The following is a 19,830-nucleotide window of genomic DNA, read 5'->3' on the forward strand; positions in this document are numbered from 1 at the left end:
GAAGTATGACAGTGCTTATATCTGAATACTTACCTCTGTACATGCATGTGTGTGTGTGTGTGTGCGTGCGTGCGTGTGTGTGTGCGTGCGTGTGTGCGTGTAGATCTTAAGATCTTGTTCTTCCCCATGGGTATACTTAAATGGAGGGATACAATATGTCTGTCATGTACGATTAAAACAAAACTAAGTCAATAAATCGGACTCTCACCCCTGTCAGAAGGTAGCACTGTTATTGTAAAGTGAAAAGTTGCTTAATTCAGTGAGAATTCTTGAGGGTTCAACCTTTTTGCTACACTGCTGCAAATAAAAAATAGCAGTTCACAAGAAAGTTCAGGAACATTCACAGCTTTTGTAGGATAAAAAAAAAAGGAACAGACAGTAAAAATATTTGTAGCCGAGTGTTTCCGAATGCAATGGTGAGAAGTTCACTTTACTGCAGTGCTACTTATATAAATTGTAAAAAAAAAAATAGAAATACATTAAAACATGATACATGATATTTGTTTGTGATCTGTTTATTTTTTCTTTGTTTAACAAACATTCTGCCAGCATGGCAAGGTCTAAATTAAGATTCCAAAATGCTACAGACCGGAGTCATTCAGGTGCTGTGCTGCTTGTTACATAATAATAATTAAAAACAATCGTGTGATTAAAACATCAGAATCAGAGGTCAGGGATCAAACCAGTGCTTTAGTGCAGCTAATTGTATAGAAGATTTGACGGCGGTTTCTCTCACGTAAAAAAACACACAAGGACAACTCATATCTTACAAACCTGGATTGCAAGCATCAATTCGCTAATCTCGTGTTATGTTCCGCTCTTAATTCCAAAAGTTTAAAGTTCCCCCAAAGAAAAACACGGAAATAACCTTGAAATAACATACCATGGACTTTTCTCTTGATTTCTTTCAGATTGCCCTTGTTCATTCATCATTACAATTAATAGCAGTGGAATTACTAGTCTTGGCTCTTTTTCTCTCTCTGTCTCGCTCACATACACACACATATGCACACTTGCAAGCACACACACACACGCGCGCACACACACACACAGACATGCATGCACACACACACGCGCAAGCACACACACATACGCACACACACACACAGGCATGCATACACACGCGCACGTACACACACACACACACGTACACACACGCACGCACGCCCACATACACACACATGCACACAAACACACACACGCACACACACACACATACACATGCACACACACACACACATGCACACACACACGGTACATTGAAAGCTGAATAGCAGCTGAGGTGCAGTCTCAGTAGTGTCCCTTTAACTATAATAAATGATTTTCTACTGAAACATTATGAGTATCTTGCATTCTATCTCCCATTCTAAGATAAGTGCACATAATTCTAGTAACAAAAGTTGTAATTATATTATATATTAAAAGTATGTAAACTTCATGAAGTAATCATTTATTTGTGACATTAGCTGGAAACTGGACAGGTAAATGTAACAGACACTAACAAAGATCAGCACATTATGAATCCAGTTGCTCAATGCAGTATAATTTTACCTACAATTTTGTATCCAATGACTGATTAGTAAATAAATGTATTCACATGTGAATACAATTAAACAAATGTCTGCTTTTTGGTTTTACATGAATTAATTACATTAGATTGGAATTGTAAAATAGTAGTTTAAGAGTCACATTTCAAGTACTATTGATGAATAACTGTCAATGCTTATAGTTACAATAGCACAAATTAGTATTCATTTCATTAGCCTGGAAGAATCACATGTAGATGTCAAGAGATGCTGAGTCAACAATTCTAATTCCTAGGGAAATGTTCTAAATGTTATCACTTACATATTACAGTAAGTGTGTAATATACAGTATATATATAATATGGAAGAAATAAAAATTAAACGCTACTATAAATAGTTTGTTTTCCAAAACTCACTCCAAGCTCATCTTTATGTAAAATGGAAAATACAAAACAAAACCAAAAATAAAATGAACAAATACATATACATTACTTACAATCAAAACCGAAGTATTTATGATGAACAAATGTAAAAAAAAAACTAAAAAAAACCCAAAAACACTAAGAGGGAATATAAATTTGCTTTGCTTCTGGCAATGGAAATTCAAAACGACCAGGAAATGAAAGATAATGCACTGAATTAGTTACTCAGATTGGTGGCACGTGATTGGATGGTAACCCTCCTGGCTGGGGGCTGTTCCGCGCTGCGATTGGCCACCAGCTCTTGAAGCTGAAGCGCCCCACCGCCAATGAAACAGAAGGCGGGACAGACAGGGGCGGAGCAGTCCACCGGCCCCTCCCACAGGGGCCTCAGGGAGTGGGCGTCGTAGAAGGTCACCCGGCCCTTCTCGAAGTCCAGACATACGCCCAGCTGAGGGGGCAGGGGGGCGGTCAGGGCCGCCGCGTGCGCCGCGTGACTGCCGCTGTGGCCGGAAGACGGCTCCCTGGGGCTGGTGGCGTTGCTGGGGCAGTTGTTGTGTGAATTTGCCCCCTGGGGCAGAAGGACCTTGCCCATGCCCATTGTTAGGAAGGAGAAGGGGGGCGGGGAGTCCATGGCGTCCTCGGCCCCGCTGTCGTGCCCGCTGTCCGGGTCGTAGCTGGAGGGAGGAAGAGTGATGAAGATGAGAAACGCCGGATGACAGAATGATGAAGAAAGACTACCCCCCCCCACACACACACACACACTGTTTATCCCCTTTTCCTTGCCCCCCCCCCCTTTCCTTCCTCACCGGGGGCTGGCCATATCCTGGGGCAGATGAAACCACTCCTGCAGTCTGGACTCCAGACCCACTCCCACCTGCAGCGCACACAGTAAGAACCCTTAGGTCAGTAGGTGATATAGCACGCACAAGTACAAACTCAGGAATCAGTTACATTTACTTGTTAACATTAATTAATGATGGACAAATAGATTAACAGAGCTGTACAGATTAACTTCTCCAGCAGTTATTTAACAACTACATTAGCTCATGCTAATTCATGGATCCTTATTGTAAAGTGTTACCGTCTCATTAGCTGCAATGTGCACACTTTGCCACTACCAAGACAACTGTTTCCAAAAACAAAACTGTTTCCTTGCCTTGACCAGGTATGAGCCAGGCTCCACAGAGCATGCCCAGTAGTGCTTCCCCTGGGTTATGGCAATGTCTCCCACCAGCAGGTCAGAGGTCAGGTGGCAGGAAGTGAGGGCGCGGTCGGCCGCCTGCAGCAGGGACAGGCCCGGAACACTGCGAGCGCAGCGCTGCTCCTTACTGACCACCAGCCGGTCAGAGTGCAGGCCCCAGCGCGAGTCCAGGTAGAAATTCAGCACTGGGAGAAGGGGACAGGGAAGGGGAGAGGTATAGGAATGTGGACAGGGAAGGGGAGAGGTGTAGGAATGTGGACAGGGAAGGGGAGAGGTATAGGAATGTGGACAGGGAAGGGGAGAGGTATAGGAATGTGGACAGGGAAGGGGAGAGGTATAGGAATGTGGACAGGGAAGGGGAGAGGTGTAGGAATGTGGACAGGGAAGGGGAGAGGTATAGGAATGTGGACAGGGAAGGGGAGAGGTGTAGGAATGTGGACAGGGAAGGGGAGAGGTATAGGAATGTGGACAGGGAAGGGGAGAGGTATAGGAATGTGGACAGGGAAGGGGAGAGGTGTAGGAATGTGGACAGGGAAGGGGAGAGGTATAGGAATGTGGACAGGGAAGGGGAGAGGTATAGGAATGTGGACAGGGAAGGGGAGAGGTGTAGGAATGTGGACAGGGAAGGGGAGAGGTATAGGAATGTGGACAGGGAAGGGGAGAGGTATAGGAATGTGGACAGGGAAGGGGAGAGGTGTAGGAATGTGGACAGGGAAGGGGAGAGGTGTAGGAATATGGACAGGGAAGGGGAGAGGTGTAGGAATGTGGACAGGGAAGGGGAGAGGTATAGGAATGTGGACAGGGAAGGGGAGAGGTATAGGAATGTGGACAGGGAATGGGAGAGGTGTAGGAATGTGGACAGGGAAGGGGAGAACGGTGGGAAAAGCGAAGGGGAGAGGTGTAGGGGATGGGTGTGGGGGAAAGAACAGGGAAGGGAACAGTGAAGGGGTGAGGGAGGGGTTGAGGTTGGGTTGGGGAACAGTAAAGGGGGTGAGGGAGGGGTGGAGATTGGGATGGGGAACAGTGAAGGGGGTGAGGGAGGGGTGGAGGTTGGGGAACAGTAAAGGAGGTGAGGGAGGGGTGGAGGTTGGGTTGGGGAACAGTAAAGGGGGCGAGCGAGTAGCATGGGGGAGAGGGAGAGAGGAAACAGAATGGAAGGAGCAAAGGAGATGGCACAGGAGTAGGAACGGAATAAGACAGAGCAGGGGAAGGGGGAAGATGAGGGATGGGAATAGGAGACAGAGCCAGTGGGGGATTGTCCAGCAGGCGAAGGAAGAATGAGGGGCAGTACGGAATATTAGGACAGGAAAGAGATGCAGAGAGGAAAAAGGAGTACAAGGGAAAGAGAGAGAGGGGGAGAGAGGAAAACAACAGGTACCTACAGTAGTACACATTCCAGGAAATAGGTAGAGATAAAAAGGGTAAGAGAGGAAGGCGAGTAGTACCTGTTACATTCTAGGGGAAAGGGGGAGTTAAAAGTAAGAGAGGAAGAGAAGGAAAGCGCAGGGTTGGGGTGAAGGTATTATTAAGAAAGCAATAATGCCAGGAGGAGGGCCAGAGGAAGCAAGAGAGAGAGGGGGGAAGAAGGATAGGGAGATACAGAACTACCAGGTCACCATTACAGCCCACGGTGTAATAGCGTAGAATCACTCCATTGTCCTGAACAATGAACACAACATGTCTGTTATGTTCCGGACAAAACAAATGACTGTATTTTCACACAAATCAGAATGATGTGCAACTGTTGCACAGTACATGGAGAACAAGTTTGAGAGTGGGTGAGAAACAGAGAGATGGAGAGAGAGAGAAAGAGAGTGGGCAGCAGCGGCGGCCAAGCAGGTGTGGAGAAAAGAGGCTGAAATGGGGTGACAGACAGAAGAGCAGGACATGCCGAGCTAGAGGAAGGGATGGGAAAGTACAACAGAACTAGGATGCAGAAGAGGATAGGTGAAGAGAAAGAAAGTGGCAAACAAAAGGGAGAAATGAGTAGAAAAAGTAAGATGAGTTAAGTGCCAATTTTCGGAAATAACTGCATATTACCTAAGCATGTTATCAAAACCTAGTTTGTAATATAAATATCTCAGGCTATATTTGAAACTTACCATTCACAGAACAACTGTATTGTGTTTGGAATGTATCTCGGTCGACAGCAATAACACATAACATAATAATTACAGAACCAGGCTTTCTTAAACTTAGTTCAGCTGTCTTGTGTGCTTCTAACAAAGACTTTCCTTGGAACATTTCAGTTTTCACTTTTATAACACAATACACTCTCATGTAATCCGTATTTATGTATTAAGTTATGCAGGGTCACAAGGGGGCTGCAGCCTATTCCAGCATGCATTGGGCAAGAGGCAGTTTGCAAATCCATTGCAGGGCCAACGCAACATTCACTCATACCTAGGGTCACTTTTGACTCAAATTATCCTAGTCTGCATGTCTTTAGACTTTGGTAGAAAACTGAAGAACACGGAGGAAACCAACACAAACACGGAGAGAACATCCAAACTCACAGGAAGGTCCCGGTCAAGATCCGAAAAGCTCAGAAGAATCTTTCGAAAGAATTACAAGCAAGTCTATTAAAGTGAATTGCATGCATTCTAATTTTGGTTTGCATCGATTTTATACAGTCTTTTCTCCTTGCCTGGGAAAGCCTGGAGTTAGTTAGGGCTTGAAAGAATGCAACTATTCCACCCTGTCACGCACAAGGGAGGTCATTGGTAATGCTATAGTCCACTGAAAAGGGACAACACAAAGATATTTTCAGGCACCTTTGTACTAAATCACGCCACCCATTGAGGATAAATTCAGCAGATAGCACAGGTATTTGAAAGTTAGTCTATACATTTTACATTGCTGTGGAAGAACAGGCCAAACAGGCTCACGTTAGCTTTTGTTTCTTCAATCACGAGATCTGTGTGCTTACTGTATTACGTACATTACATGACAGGCGTTTAGCAGACGCTCTTATCCAGAGCGACATACAATGAAGTGATGACATAAAGCCACCGGAGAAATGCACTGTAACACGACAACGGGTGAGGCCCTGTCGTAACGCTAATGACTGCCTACAATATGAATGGATAATTCAAATGTGATATTTTTATATTTTTAAAATAGAGGGGAAAGTCTTTTATAAATTCTGTAATGTAACATGAATAAAAAAACACTATGTCCCAGACACAATTACAAGCCACCAAGTCGATGACTCCTTTGTGCTCATTTATTACACTCAGTGATCACTTTATTAGGCATACCAGCTTGTAAATGCAAATATTGAATCAGCCAATCTTGCAACTAAATGCTTACAAAGCATGCAGACGTGGTCAAGAGGCTCAGCTGTTTTTCAGACCAAATGTCAGAATTGTGATTTAAGTGACTTCTGGGATTTTCACACACAATGGTCTCTAGAGTTCGCAGAGAATGGTGCCAAAAACAAAAAACCTTCAGTGAGCGGCAGTTCTACGGGCAGAAACGTGTTGTTAATGAGAGAGGTCAAAGGAGGAGGGCCGGACTGGTCAAAACTGACGGTGACAGTAACGCAAGTAGCCACACATTACAACAGTGGCATGCAGAAGAGCATCTCTGAACACACAACGCGTCAAACGTGTCACACACGGATAGGCTACAGCAGCAGAAGACCTTACCAAGTCTAAAAAATAAGTGCTCACTAAGTGTATATCAGTCCGTTTGGTAAAGGGATCCATCGGTTTCGTTCTTAACTGGGATATGGGGTCACATGAATGTATGTGACATCACAGCAGAGTTCCAGAGGTAAGGTACGTAGGTGTGTTCCACACTTGCAGTGTGAGTGTGATGAGGTGTGGATGACTCACCTGGGGCAGGCGGGGTGTGAAGGTACACTTCCTCACTGTACTCCCCGAAGCCGGCCTTGTTGCAGCCCCTCACTCTCAGCACGTACACGCTGTCCATCTCCAGCCTGTCAATCACCGTGCTGGTGCCGCCCACCTCCTCCAGCCGCTGCCAGCCCGAGTGGCTGCCGCCGCCGCCCCCGCCCCCGGCCCCTCCCCCAGGGCCCCGGGCCCCGCCCCAGGCGCCCCCCGGCCCTCCTTCCCGCCGGCGGAACTCCACGGAGAAGTGCCAGGCGGGGGCGGAGTCCTGGGGCAGACGCCAGCACAGGAAGAGCTGGTCGTACGCCAGCGTGCGCTGGGTGTCAATCACAGGAGCCAGGGGGGCTGGGGGAACCAGGGGAGAGCACACGTGTTAGTGCGCCGTCAGTGAGAGTCAGTAGTCATTTTCTAGGCAGACACCACTAGGCAGGGTCACTTAACTTAGATCCGCAACGCGCTGTGGCAAGGGCACGGTTTGCGGAAAGGAAGCAGGGCAAACCGAGGACCACACCTACGGGTTAAGTAGCCCAGGTATGTGCCTGCGTAACCGGGTGGCACGGTCCTCAGATTCCCCACAAACCATGCGCTTGCCACACCCTCATACTATGTTAGGATGATGTGACCTCTTTTATGTTTGTGCCCTCTCTCTCACACACACACACACACTCTCTCTCTCACACACATCCATTCTCTCTCTCTCTCTAACACACACTCTCACACACTCGCACACACTCTCACACACAGACTCTCTCACTCTCTCTCTCACACACTCTCTCTCTCTCTCACACACTCTCTCTCACACACTCGCACACACTCTCACACACACTCTCTCTCACTCTCTCTCATGCACTCTCACACACACACTCTCTCTCACTCTCTTACACACTCTCTAACTCTCTCTCACACTCTCTCACACTCTCTCTCTCTCCCACTCTCTCTCACACTCTCTCTCTCTCCCACTCTCTCTCACACTCTCTCTCCCACTCTCTCTCTCTCACACTCTCTCTCTCACACGCTCTCTCACACACTCTCTCTCTCACACACTCTCTCACACTCTCTCTCTCTCCCACTCTCTCTCACACTCTCTCTCCCACTCTCTCTCTCACACTCTCTCTCTCACATGCTCTCTCACACACTCTCTCTCTCACACACTCTCTCTCACACTCTCTCACACTCTCTCTCTCACACACTCTCTCACACTCTCTCTCTCACACACTCTCTCACACTCTCTCTCACACACTCTCTCACACACACTCTCTCTCACACACTCTCTCACACTCTCTCTCACACACTCTCTCTCTCCCACTCTCTCTCACACTCTCTCTCTCTCACACTCTCTCTCTCACACACTCTCACACACTCTCTCTCACACACTCTCTCACACACTCTCTCTCACACACTCTCACACTCTCTCTCTCACACACTCTCTCACACTCTCTCTCTCTCACACACTCTCTCACACTCTCTCTCTCTCCCACTCTCTCACACTCTCTCTCTCACACACTCTCTCACACGCTCTCACACACTCTCTCTCTCACACGCTCTCTCACACACTCTCTCTCTCACACACTCTCTCTCACACACTCTCTCACACTCTCTCTCTCACACACTCTCTCACACTCTCTCTCTCACACACTCTCTCACACACACACTCTCTCACACTCTCTCTCTCACACACTCTCTCACACTCTCTCTCTCACACACTCTCTCACACACACTCTCTCTCACACGCTCTCACACACTCTCTCTCTCACACACTCTCTCACACACTCTCTCTCACACACTCTCTCACACTCTCTCTCTCACACACTCTCTCACACTCTCTCTCTCTCACACTCTCTCTCACACACTCTCTCACACACTCTCTCACACACTCTCTCTCACACTCTCTCTCTCACACTCTCTCTCTCACACACTCTCTCACACTCTCTCTCTCACACTCTCTCTCTCACACACTCTCTCACACTCTCTCTCTCACACACTCTCTCACACACTCTCTCACACACTCTCTCTCACCTTTAATGAAATCTAAGCCGCTGATCATCTTCAGTTCTCGGGAGATATCCACTTGGAAGTGTCGAAAAGAGGGGTCAGCCGACAGAGAGAAGCACTGTAGGTTCTCGATTGTCTTCAAGAGCCTGAGAGAATAAATAACTGCATTTCAAAAAGGGATAATACGTAACATTAGGACAGTAAGGAAAAACCTATTTTGACGGTTGAAGATGGCTCAGCCTGGGGACAGAGCTTGGCTAACACAGGGAAGGATGGCTACCCAGGAACAAGGCAGTGCGAATGCTGCAGTCTATCAGACAGAGCTGTATAAGATTCCCTATTTCGGAGAGGACCCCATCTGGGCTGAGTATACTAGGCAGGTCTGTCATTATCTGACAGTGGGTAACACCCCAAACACCTCAGATCAAAAACAACATACATTTATTTATAATTTTATAAATGAATTTATTTGCCTCTATACTTGCCTTCAGTATTTTATTTAAACATTTATTTTCACAGTACACAGTCAGCAATACCTGCTCTTTTCCTTTAATTGTTCTATCGTGGTGTCTTACATCGTGCGTGTCAGTATACTATATGGGCCAGATTGTCGCTTTTTGCGACAATTTTCAGGCGCACATACGACGCATTCTGCCCAGGAAACATGCGTCATATGTGTCAAACTGACGCAGGGGGCTGGAACCGCAGTATGCGTGTGATCAAGGTGAGTCATCGCAAGGTGCGCGTCTGTCTGTAATGCATATGCGCAAATAAAGGGCGGAGATATTATAAGTGTGGCTGATTATGCATTGAATACTAAAGAAAACTCACTCAACTAACGAGGGTGGAATGGCAGTAAAGGAAAGGGAAAGGGAAAGGGAAAGGGTGAGGGTGAGGGTGAGGGTGAGGGTGAGGGTGAGGGGGACGGGAAGGGCGCACCTGCTGTGAGTGAGGCGGGCGGCCTGCACGAAGCAGGGCGGGTCGGCCTCCTTCAGGAGCTCCTGGGAGAAGGCCAGCAGGCCGGCGTTCTCCAGCATGCTCTGCTTCTCCGTCATCTGGGCCGACAGGGCCTCCCCGCGGCGCTGCCGGGCCCCCTCCACCGCCTGGGCCAGGGCCCCCTGCCGCTCGGCCAGCACCGCGCCCAGCTCCCGCCCGCACTGCGTCAGCTGCTCCAGAGCCACGCCGCTGTTCATCTGCAGCGCCGGGGGCCAGGGCAGGGGGGGGGCCGGGGGAGGGCAGGGGGCAGAACCAGAGAAGCGTGGAGAGACAGGGATCGGCAGAGGTTGCAGTGGGAGGAACAGCGGTGCAATGTGGGAGGGGCAGCGGTGGAAAGTGGGAGGGGCAGTGTTTGTGATGGGAGGGGCAGTGGTGGAAATTGGGAGGGGCAGTGTTTGTGATGGGAGGGGCAGTGGAGGAAATTGGGAGGGGCAGCGGTGGAATGTGGGAGGGGCAGTGGTGGAAAGTGGGAGGGGCAGTGGTGGAAAGTGGGAGGGGCAGCGGTGGAAAGTGGGAGGGGTAGTGGTGGAAAGTAGGAGGGGCAGCAGGGGAAAGTCGGAGGGGCAGTGGTGGAAAGTCGGAGGGGCAGTGGTGGAAAGTCGGAGGGGCAGCAGTGGAAAGTGGGACGGGCAGTGGTGGAAAGTAGGAGGGGCAGCGATGGAAAGTAGGAGGAGCAGCAGTTACACACAGTGAAACACAGAGTTCTGCGGCATCTGAATCATGCAGTGATGCCTGAAGACAGCACAAGTAAGGCCCGAAACATACCCTACGCAAGTACGCAAACGCAGACGCTTTCAGCAAAGCAAAATCTTAACGCAACGCAAGGAGCAGCTGCAGTGCCAAATGTCAAAGAGAGGGGCACTACTGCAGGAAACAATACGATGAAGATATCTTCTTCCATTTCTGCTTTCTTCTGCTCCGTCTTTTAGAACTGTCCTGGATCGCCCCCTTGAGGCCTGGAGTTCATTACCTCCACAGGGACATGCTCAGTGCCTGCGTTGAGCATGTACAACCGAACCATGCATTTTCAATGTGTCGGCCTGGTGTTGTCGTTCATGGACTTGCGTAGTGTATGTTTCAGGTCTAAAGTGCCTGGCTCTTGGTGCTTCTGCTGCACATAGAGAGAGAGCTGGGGTCTGTTGTTACTCAGGTGGTGTTGGAGATATGGTGGCAGTGCCCTGGAGTAGATGGGCACATCATAATCACATTATCGTGTTGGCTACAGCAGTAAGCAGATCATTTAATCATGTGCCACCACAACAGGAGATCCATGCAACAGGGAATGCAATATCTTGGCACTCCTTTAGGATGACCCAGAAGTACACAGTCCATGTCCTATGAGAAGGCTATGTGAAACTGGCTGATCTTGTTGTGTGTCAGCCGTGGGCGTACCAATGTTGTACAATGAGAGGGGTGTGCAGCACAGTATGGCCTTACATAGTTAAGCGGTTTACCTCTGTCTGCATTATGGCATTCTCTAGCTGGGTGATCTGAGCTTGCACGGTCTCCTGGTTGGCTAGGATGAAGTTGATCCCCTTGGTGATTTTGTCCTAAGGGTATACGCACAGATCATACAGGATGATCACACAAACCTGATATTCACTGGAATACTGCTTTAATGTTATATTTTATACTGCACTAAATATATAATAAAGCTGCCCAACAATATTAGAACATGGAAACAGTATGAAACTGCATAAACGTATGTGAACTTGGAGAATTGTTTTTTCAGGAGAATTCCTCCTTTGAAGGAATTATTTATTATTAAAAAATTCAATCTTTCACCTTGGTAACTTGGTAAAGTACGTATCTGACTCTCACTCAGACAGATACTTACCTTGGTAACTTGGTAAAGTAAATATCTGACTCTCGCTCAGACAGATACTTACCTTGGTAACTTGGCAAAGTAAATATCTGACTCTCACTCAGACAGATACTTACCTTGGTAACTTGGTAAAGTAAATATCTGACTCTCGCTCAGACAGACACTTACCTTGAGCGCCTGGCAGGCGTTGGCGACGGGCGTGACCTTGTGCCCCGCGTGGATTCGGCGTAGTTTGCAGAGCGGGCAGAGCAGCCTCTGGCAGGACCGGCAGTAGAAGTGCAGACGCTCCTGCTCATGTTCCGGGCATGTCAGGACCTGGGGGAAGGGGGGGGGGGAATTAATTAATATGAGGTGAAAGGTCACCATGACGGCACACAAGTTTCTTTGCAGGGGATGGACCACAGTCCTGTGCAGCACAGAGGGGGCTTTTTCTGGACAAACATTTGGAAACCTGTCAATAATTATCACATACATCCATGCCAACGCTCTCTACTCAAAACCCCCCGCTATTTTACTGTGATCCTCAGATATTATCAGTGATTTAACCATGCATAGCATATCAGTGAACTGTCACAATCAATTTACGTCTGTAAAGTGTATGGGAGGAAAACATATATATTTCATGTATGTGCCATGTTCTCATACCCCGGCATTCAAGCAAGTCTAGCAAGCACAGGGTTAGATACATTGAAATGTATTGCTTGCCTGCCAGTTAATCAGTAGGTAGGTGCCTATATGAAACTGCATGCCTAGATCAGCTCACCTTCGGTCTGAAGTTGAGTGTGGGCTGCACATGCTCGTGCTGAGCACGGGGCGTGCCCCATGGGTGGTACAGCTTGAAGCACTCGTTGCAGAAGTTGGACCTGCAGTCAGCACAACCCTTAGTGGCCTCCAGAGACTGGGGCGGCTTGCAGAACTGACACATGATCGCCACGGTGCCCAGGCTCACTGTGTGCCTGTACCTGGGGAACAAGGTTCCAGAAGTGAAATCTTTCCGTTTTTTACGATATTCACATTCATCATTCTTAATATATCAACAGCACCTTAATAATCAAGAAACCTCAGGGCCAAAGAAACAAAACTGCCAAATGGCAAAAAAGTGTCCTTATGTGGCAAGTTCAAAGTGATAGCGTTCCCTGCTAAAAGCCGAATTGTGCAGCGGGGACAGAATCTGGGGTTCCAGAGATGCAGGTGCACTCCAATATTTTATTGGGAATCTGACAGTAAGTCTTTCTTTGGTCTTAAAACTGTTCCCTTGAAGAAGCAGTGCAAAACTGGTTCAGTTGGAGGAAAGCGTAGCAACGTCACTGGATCTGAATTCAAAACAAGTCAAGAATGAATCAACATGTTGATGCGATTTTGTGCTTTTCCCATTTTAAGCATGTGACTGCATGTCGACAGCTACAGGTAGACTTCAGAGAGAAGGCTGTCAGAAGGTGTAACTTGAAAGCTGACAGGCTCCTCCCCTGATGTTGTTGACTCAAAATGTCATGACCTTTTAAGTGTTTAAATACAGTTATGTAAAATGTTTTATGATAACAGGAATGACTTTTCAGACTCTTTGTTTGTTCCTCGGAATTCGCGGCTAGATTACACAGATTACAAGCCACTCCATCCAGATGCAGAACATTTGTGCTCACAAAACTGACACCATAATGTGTTTACAGACAACAGCTCTTTTTCAGTATGACTATTGGGTTACAATTGAAATTTGATTATAAGCACACTCTAATGTATTACAAACTTCAAATAATGCTAGCATGAGTTATTTTTTATAAAACAGTTAATGAACAAATGAGTTGTTCATCTTCATATGCTTTACACATTTTCACATGCATTTCTACCAAAAGCAATCACACAGAGCCCCTGCAGTAGACACCCACGCACATTATTCATCCCTGCACTGCAACAATAGATAATACAAATCTCAGCCACATGAACTCATATAATTTAAATTTGACTTGATAGCTCATCGGCTATTTTAGCGGGACAACTGTCCACATCTGATGTTCTAGATAGTGCCTGTTACTTGTCATTATTAATTTTAAAGTATACAAAGGAGGTATTCAGGCATATTGTCGATGTTGTGTGTGTACCAATATATATGCATATAAATGTGTCGCTACAGGTTTAATGCATGCATCTTTTTGCTTGCTTAACGGAAAGCTGTCATAATCCAAGCTGCATCTCACGTCTTCAGGAGGTTTATCATCCAGCCGTTGAATTAATACCAGAACATCTGTCGGTGTAGCTAGTTCATCTTTGGAGTGAGAGGCCTGGGTTCAGATCTCACGTCGGGCAAATCTCGAACTAGTTACAGACAGTCATTTATTTATACCAGATGAGCTTTACTTTTAATTTGTGACATGTTTGTTTGGCAAGATCCAAAGTTGGGGGGAGTACATTTCATAAGAAGATGCATTTCCACTTCACCTGGGCCTATGTAGGAGCACACAAGCTCTGGGCACTATAGGGGGGTGGCAATGTGTCATATCATCACACTGAGTTATGGTTTCATCACTTTGGTACAAGAGCTGAATGTGGAATGCTGTAAATATGCGCCCTGTGCCCACATGTACCCAGCACTGCACCCCTAGTCGAGGTTCTGCCTGTGGCCTAACAACAAAAGCTGAAATATAATCAAAACAAGATTTGCTGAAGTACTTTTGGCAGTACTCTACCAAAACATTGCACAGGTTCTAATGGGGGAATTTGAAATTCAGCATTTGAGAGACAGCATGGCAGGGCACACAAGAGCTGGAGACTGTTTCTGCTTCCCGGTTCCATGGATTCCCATGGGAGCAGCTCGATGGCTCATGAAGCCAGCTCCTGGAGGCTGCTATATTTGACAATGGGGATGTTTGGCACCAGAGCATGTGTACTGGGTACATAAACATGAAGTGATGAATAGAAATGAAAACAATTTTAAATCTTCCTCTGAACAGCACATCAGTCACGGGAGAGTAATTAATTAGGTACGAAGCAATTTTAGAATTGTATTGTCCAAAATAGTGTGATTTCATAGTTTTGAATGGACTTCAATGCAGAAATTTTCCTTTTGGCACCAGAGGCTTAATAACCTGCAATGCCTCTGGTGACCACTGGGGTCAATGAGCTTCTGGGGGAATATCCCTGGTCTCCTGGTGCAATGGCTAGGAAACTAGACGTGAACTCAGGTTCGTACCAGGTGGGGAACTGGCAGTTGCACCCTTGAGCAAGGTACTTAACCTAAACTGCTTCAGTATAGAAGCTGTATAAACGGACAGTATGTCTAAATATAAGCTGCGTAGATTGTTCGGGGTAGGAGCATCGGCTAAATGCATGAATGCAATGTAATAGGGCGATGGAGGTAACTGGCAGTGAGGTGGTGGATAATGACAGTACCTCTCCACGATGCGCTCCAGAGTAAGGTTACGAAGGCATTCAGCCAGCCCCCTCTCCCCCAGCTCTACCTCCTTCCCACACGGAGGGCAGGGGAACAGCATGGGAGGAGGGGGGCCCTCTTTACGTCTCCGGCCGGGGTATGTCCCATACCCTTGGGGTAAAGAGAGAAGGGCTTAGGAGTTGAGAGGACTGTGGGTGTAGAGGGGAAGGAGGGGGCAGTGGACAGCTGGTATCGCTAACACTAAAGAACAAACATGAAAAGGAAAATAATGTCCCGAACAATTATAAATCATCTGAAAAGGCTGGTTCTGCATTTGCTGGGCCGATATTCTACATGCTGACAGGCGCGGAAAAAGACCTGCAGTCCAGGACACCTGCTAAAGCTCATTCTTATACACACACTATCTCTGTCTCCCACTCTTTCACTCCCTCTCTCACAGAAACGCTCTCTCTTTTACACACACAAACACACAACCAACCTCTCTCCCTCTGTTGCTCTATCAATTTCTTTCTCTGTCTCTTCCCAATCTCTCCTCTCTTTCACACAGTCTCTCTTTAACACACAGTCTCTCTTTAACTTCCCTCTCCCTCAGTCGCTCTCTCTCTCTTTGAGTGTCTGTCTCACACGCCCGTGCGCACACACGTACCAGGTCGCAGTACGCGGTCAATGCGGTCGACCTTGGGCGCAGGTCTGCGGGCCTGGCGTGGAGAGCGTGTGTTTGGGGTGGAGGCGGGAGACTTGGGCTCCGGGGGCAGGTCGGGGGCAGGATAGCCACTCTGCACCAGGACCTCAGAGGCACACAGCAGACAGACACTGTGCTGGCAGGGCAGGAGGACGGGCTGCTTCACCATCTCCTTGCACACTGGGCACTGAAGCTCACGCTCCATGCTCTTCATGTTGGACTGAGGGGAGGGGAGGTGAAGGGAGAGACCACGAGAAGGCACAAAGATACAGGGAGAGAAAGAAAGAGAGAGAGACAGAAAGGTAGTATTTAAGTGTATTGGCTCGCCATATCATGCTTTACATTCATAAATATAAGTAAGGAAGTAGAATGGAGACAGAATTAAATACAGTAGATATAAAAGGATAATTGAGAAAAAGGGAAGTAGATAGGTACACGTGTGATAGGTACATGAAAAGATGAAGATGAACAGAAAGGAGATCATAGGGAAGGGAGGAGGGAGGAAGGGAGGAGGTAAAGACAGTCATATGAATATAAGTAAATTGTCCTCTGTCATCTACATCAGTGTCGCTACAATACAAGGTACAGATTTTTATGGTGAAGGATTAACGACAGCCAGAGAGTTGAAACAGAAGTAGTTTCTACTGTACATAAATAGCTCCTCCTTGTGGATCGTAAGAGCTAATCTAGTTAAATATGAATAATGCCCAGATGTTAAAGACAAGCTGAAATCTAAGTTAGAGCAGCACTAGCGTCCACGATACAAAAGTGAAACAGGTCTTTCGGGGGAATTTTTGAAGGGCGGGGAGTTGACTTGACCGAGTAAAAACGAGGGGGATGTCAAATGAGGATGCGTGCTAAAGCATGTCGGTGAAAAGGATTGAATTTGAAGGGAACAGAAAATGATCAACATACACACCCACTGACACGCCATAACATCAATTTTTGTAATATATACTTTAAGACGTGTTTGTATGGTTATGAAGAATTTACATAATTGAGGAAAAAAGCTCGTTGATTTCAGCTTGTCTTTAATGAGCGGTTATATCAGGCCCATATGCTTGACCACTACATATTAAAAGCTGGATATACATACAGGTCTGCATTTTTTGTAGAAAATGATTGTCATGTATTATGATAAGGGGATAACCATAATTGCACACAAAATGCACTGAACTGGCTCTTATGGAAACATGAAATATAACACAGCCTATGTTATGTTCATAAATATCAGAGAAAATGCAACCGAATGAGAACACAAAGTTGAAAGCACTGTAAGTACAATTGTTAGCTGTTTTCTAACATTAAAACCAACATTGTTTCTATACCACCACATGCTTTGCTGTACTGTAACAAAACGTTTTAACTTTTAATAAGTTAGTTTGCAGGCTGGGTTTACACCAAATGGTGTAAAAATGTATCTTCCCATCCATATCTTCTAGATCTCTTATCTTCTTTTTACACTGTGTAGGCTTCCACTGCTAGTACCACACCCATCCTCTGTCAGGCAAATCCTCATGTATTGCCGCATTTCTAGATTTACCATTCAGTATTTGCCATTTGTCATTTGAAATTGGTGAATTGCATGTTGTATATTGTCCCTCGATAAATGAACACAAAAACAAATTATGCAGAATCTCCCTTCCTCAAAAAAAATCCTCCACTTGACAGTGTAAAGCAATAGCTCAGGGGGTTTGGGGTTGGGGAGTTCTTTCAATTGTATTACAGTACATTAAAATATATCATGGCACCTGACTTCAGAGTGCCATGATATAAGATCCCCTGCCCCCTGGGTGTGTCGAAGTGTCCCTGAGCAAGTCAGCTAACCCCCTAAATGCTTCTGACGAGCTGGTTAGTGCCTCGAATAGCAGCCAATCGCCGTTGGTGTGTGAGTGTGTGAATGAGTGCGTGAATGAGAAGCACCAATTGTACAGCGCTTTGGATAAAGGCGTTATATAAATGCCAAACATTTACCATTTACCACTTTAGGTTAGACCTTCACCTCTCTTCCAGCTGTCATGATATACGCCGAAATATATTTTGCTGCGATGCTATAGCCTACGTTTCAATGAAAGGGCAGGAAAGAGCGGATTGAGCGTCAGCAGCTCTACAGCACTCTTGTCGCAAATCAGGCATATATCGATACAAGCTATCGCTACTTGGACTGCTGCAAGTATTCACATGGTGGCTAAAATCAGCAAGCATTTTTTTAAGTGCTGCTGCAGGCCTACGAGCCACTGCATCCGGTTTCTATAGCAACAAGCATCCATAGGCTCCCCACCCGTCGCGCGATCAGAAATTGTCTGTAGCCTACATTTCGACCACTAAGATGCGGGCGACTATCAGTATGCGTGTTCGTTTTTACACTTCTGCGTCTTTGTACAACCGCTTTTCACCTTCATATGTTTTATTTTCTCTCGTTGAGTCTATTTTCCATCATACATAAACGCCATTTTAGCAGAAGGCTTGGCCTCCTCCCTGCACAATCAAAATAAACAAAAAATATAGCAGAATAAGGTTATAAGGTTGCATGATATTGACTTGAGATAGGTCATTTTAATACTTTTATTGAAGAAAGACTACAATGTTCAATTCCACAATACAAACCGAAAGAAAAACATTAGCCTACTCGGGAAGTGAACGGAGACATTGCGTTCTCGCATCTTATTGTAGCTAAATGCTTTTATAAAAGACAGTCGAATAAAAAAAATCACGGCAGGCCTAACTGGTTTGAAAATAATGCACAGTTAACCAACACAAACGTTAGAGGGAAAATTGTTTGAGAACATGTGAGGTAAGCGAGCAGAAGCCAGCAGTAAATATATATATATATATATTGCTTGTCTTTAATAGATTTTAATGGAAGGGGTTAGGGATACAAAGATCTGAATAGTAATTATATAATAAATGATATATAAAGTGGATTATATGTAAGAGGGGAAACGTATGAGGGGTTGGAAAGAAAAATTAAGGTAAAGGTAAATTGATAGAGAGCAATAGAAAGACAGGCCATTCGACACGTATCACCGAACAGAAAGGCCGATAGCCTACGTGAAGATTTGAGGAATGCAGAGCATCCGTCAACCGCATAGAATATTTTCGGATTTTCCTTGTAATTTTTACAGCACACTCGGGAAGTTACAGGACGAATGTGGTTTATCAGGTAGCAAAATGTGGGCTATAAGACAGATATGGTAGCTATCTGATTGTATATAGGCTAGGCAATAGCATAGAGCATTTTTGTGAAAGTATTTGGTTACGTACATCGTTATACTGCGGTTTTGATAAGAAATAGAGACAAACAGAAAGGCAAACACATAGGCTATGTTAATTTACAGGACCTAATAGAATGCTATCTGCAGAAATCACCATCATACTTACACTAATGCGAACCAGTGCGTCCATTATCGATGTAAACGTTTGTAGGTCCGCCTCTGCCATTCCTGAAAAAATATTGTTATTGCCGGCGTTGTGGGCTACGGATCACTACTAAATCAGATACAATAAAATAGCACATTTGACAAAATAATGTTTGAAACAAACGGCTGCATTTAGGTGTCTGGGAATAACATGGCCTATCGCGCATTAGCCTGCAACTGTCTGAAATAATGTGTGAATGAATATAAATAAAATTATGACAATTGTTGTTATATGGATGTAAGCCCGATCTCTAGTTCTCTTTATGCATAGGTGGACTGACTACATGGCATAGGCTACGTCGCCTTCAGTCCCCCTGTGTCGCTATAATAATTCCACCTGATTTTTCCTCTTCTCTACGGTACAATATGCTCAGGTTATAGCATATACTGTTCAAAGAGAGAGAGCGAGCGAGAGAGAGAGAGAGAGTGAGCGAGCGAGCGAGCGAGAGAGTGAGCATGCGTACATGCGTAGTCATTCCTATAGAGAAATTCAGGTTTTCCAGCCTAAATAAAATAAAAACCAGCATG

The 19,830-nt window shown here is 46.0% G+C and overlaps 1 protein-coding gene across 3 annotated transcripts; it reads right to left on the bottom strand.

Annotated features, from left to right (window-relative positions):
* Positions 1–499: 499 nt before the first annotated feature.
* Positions 500–19,643, bottom strand: trim46a (tripartite motif containing 46a). 3 transcript variants are annotated; one of them, XM_061220290.1, is made up of 12 exons: positions 19,265–19,643; positions 15,848–16,103; positions 15,201–15,351; positions 12,580–12,778; positions 11,985–12,131; positions 11,446–11,541; positions 9,935–10,188; positions 9,020–9,141; positions 6,989–7,348; positions 3,105–3,334; positions 2,755–2,822; positions 500–2,622 (listed from the first exon to the last, which is right to left on the bottom strand). In XM_061220290.1, exons 1-12 carry the CDS (start codon positions 19,322–19,324, stop codon positions 2,166–2,168), a joined length of 2,400 nt encoding a protein of 799 aa, XP_061076274.1. In that variant the 5' UTR covers positions 19,325–19,643; the 3' UTR covers positions 500–2,165. The 3 variants fall into 3 exon arrangements, with proteins under 3 accessions (XP_061076274.1, XP_061076292.1, XP_061076283.1); XM_061220308.1 differs by lacking the exons at positions 2,755–2,822; positions 3,105–3,334 and having other exon boundaries at positions 2,549–2,622; XM_061220299.1 differs by lacking the exons at positions 500–2,622; positions 2,755–2,822; positions 3,105–3,334 and adding an exon at positions 3,932–5,075.
* Between the last annotated feature and the right edge of the window lie 187 nt (positions 19,644–19,830).

Source organism: Conger conger, chromosome 1 (genome assembly GCF_963514075.1).
Source record: "Conger conger chromosome 1, fConCon1.1, whole genome shotgun sequence".
Classification (NCBI taxonomy): domain Eukaryota; kingdom Metazoa; phylum Chordata; class Actinopteri; order Anguilliformes; family Congridae; genus Conger; species Conger conger.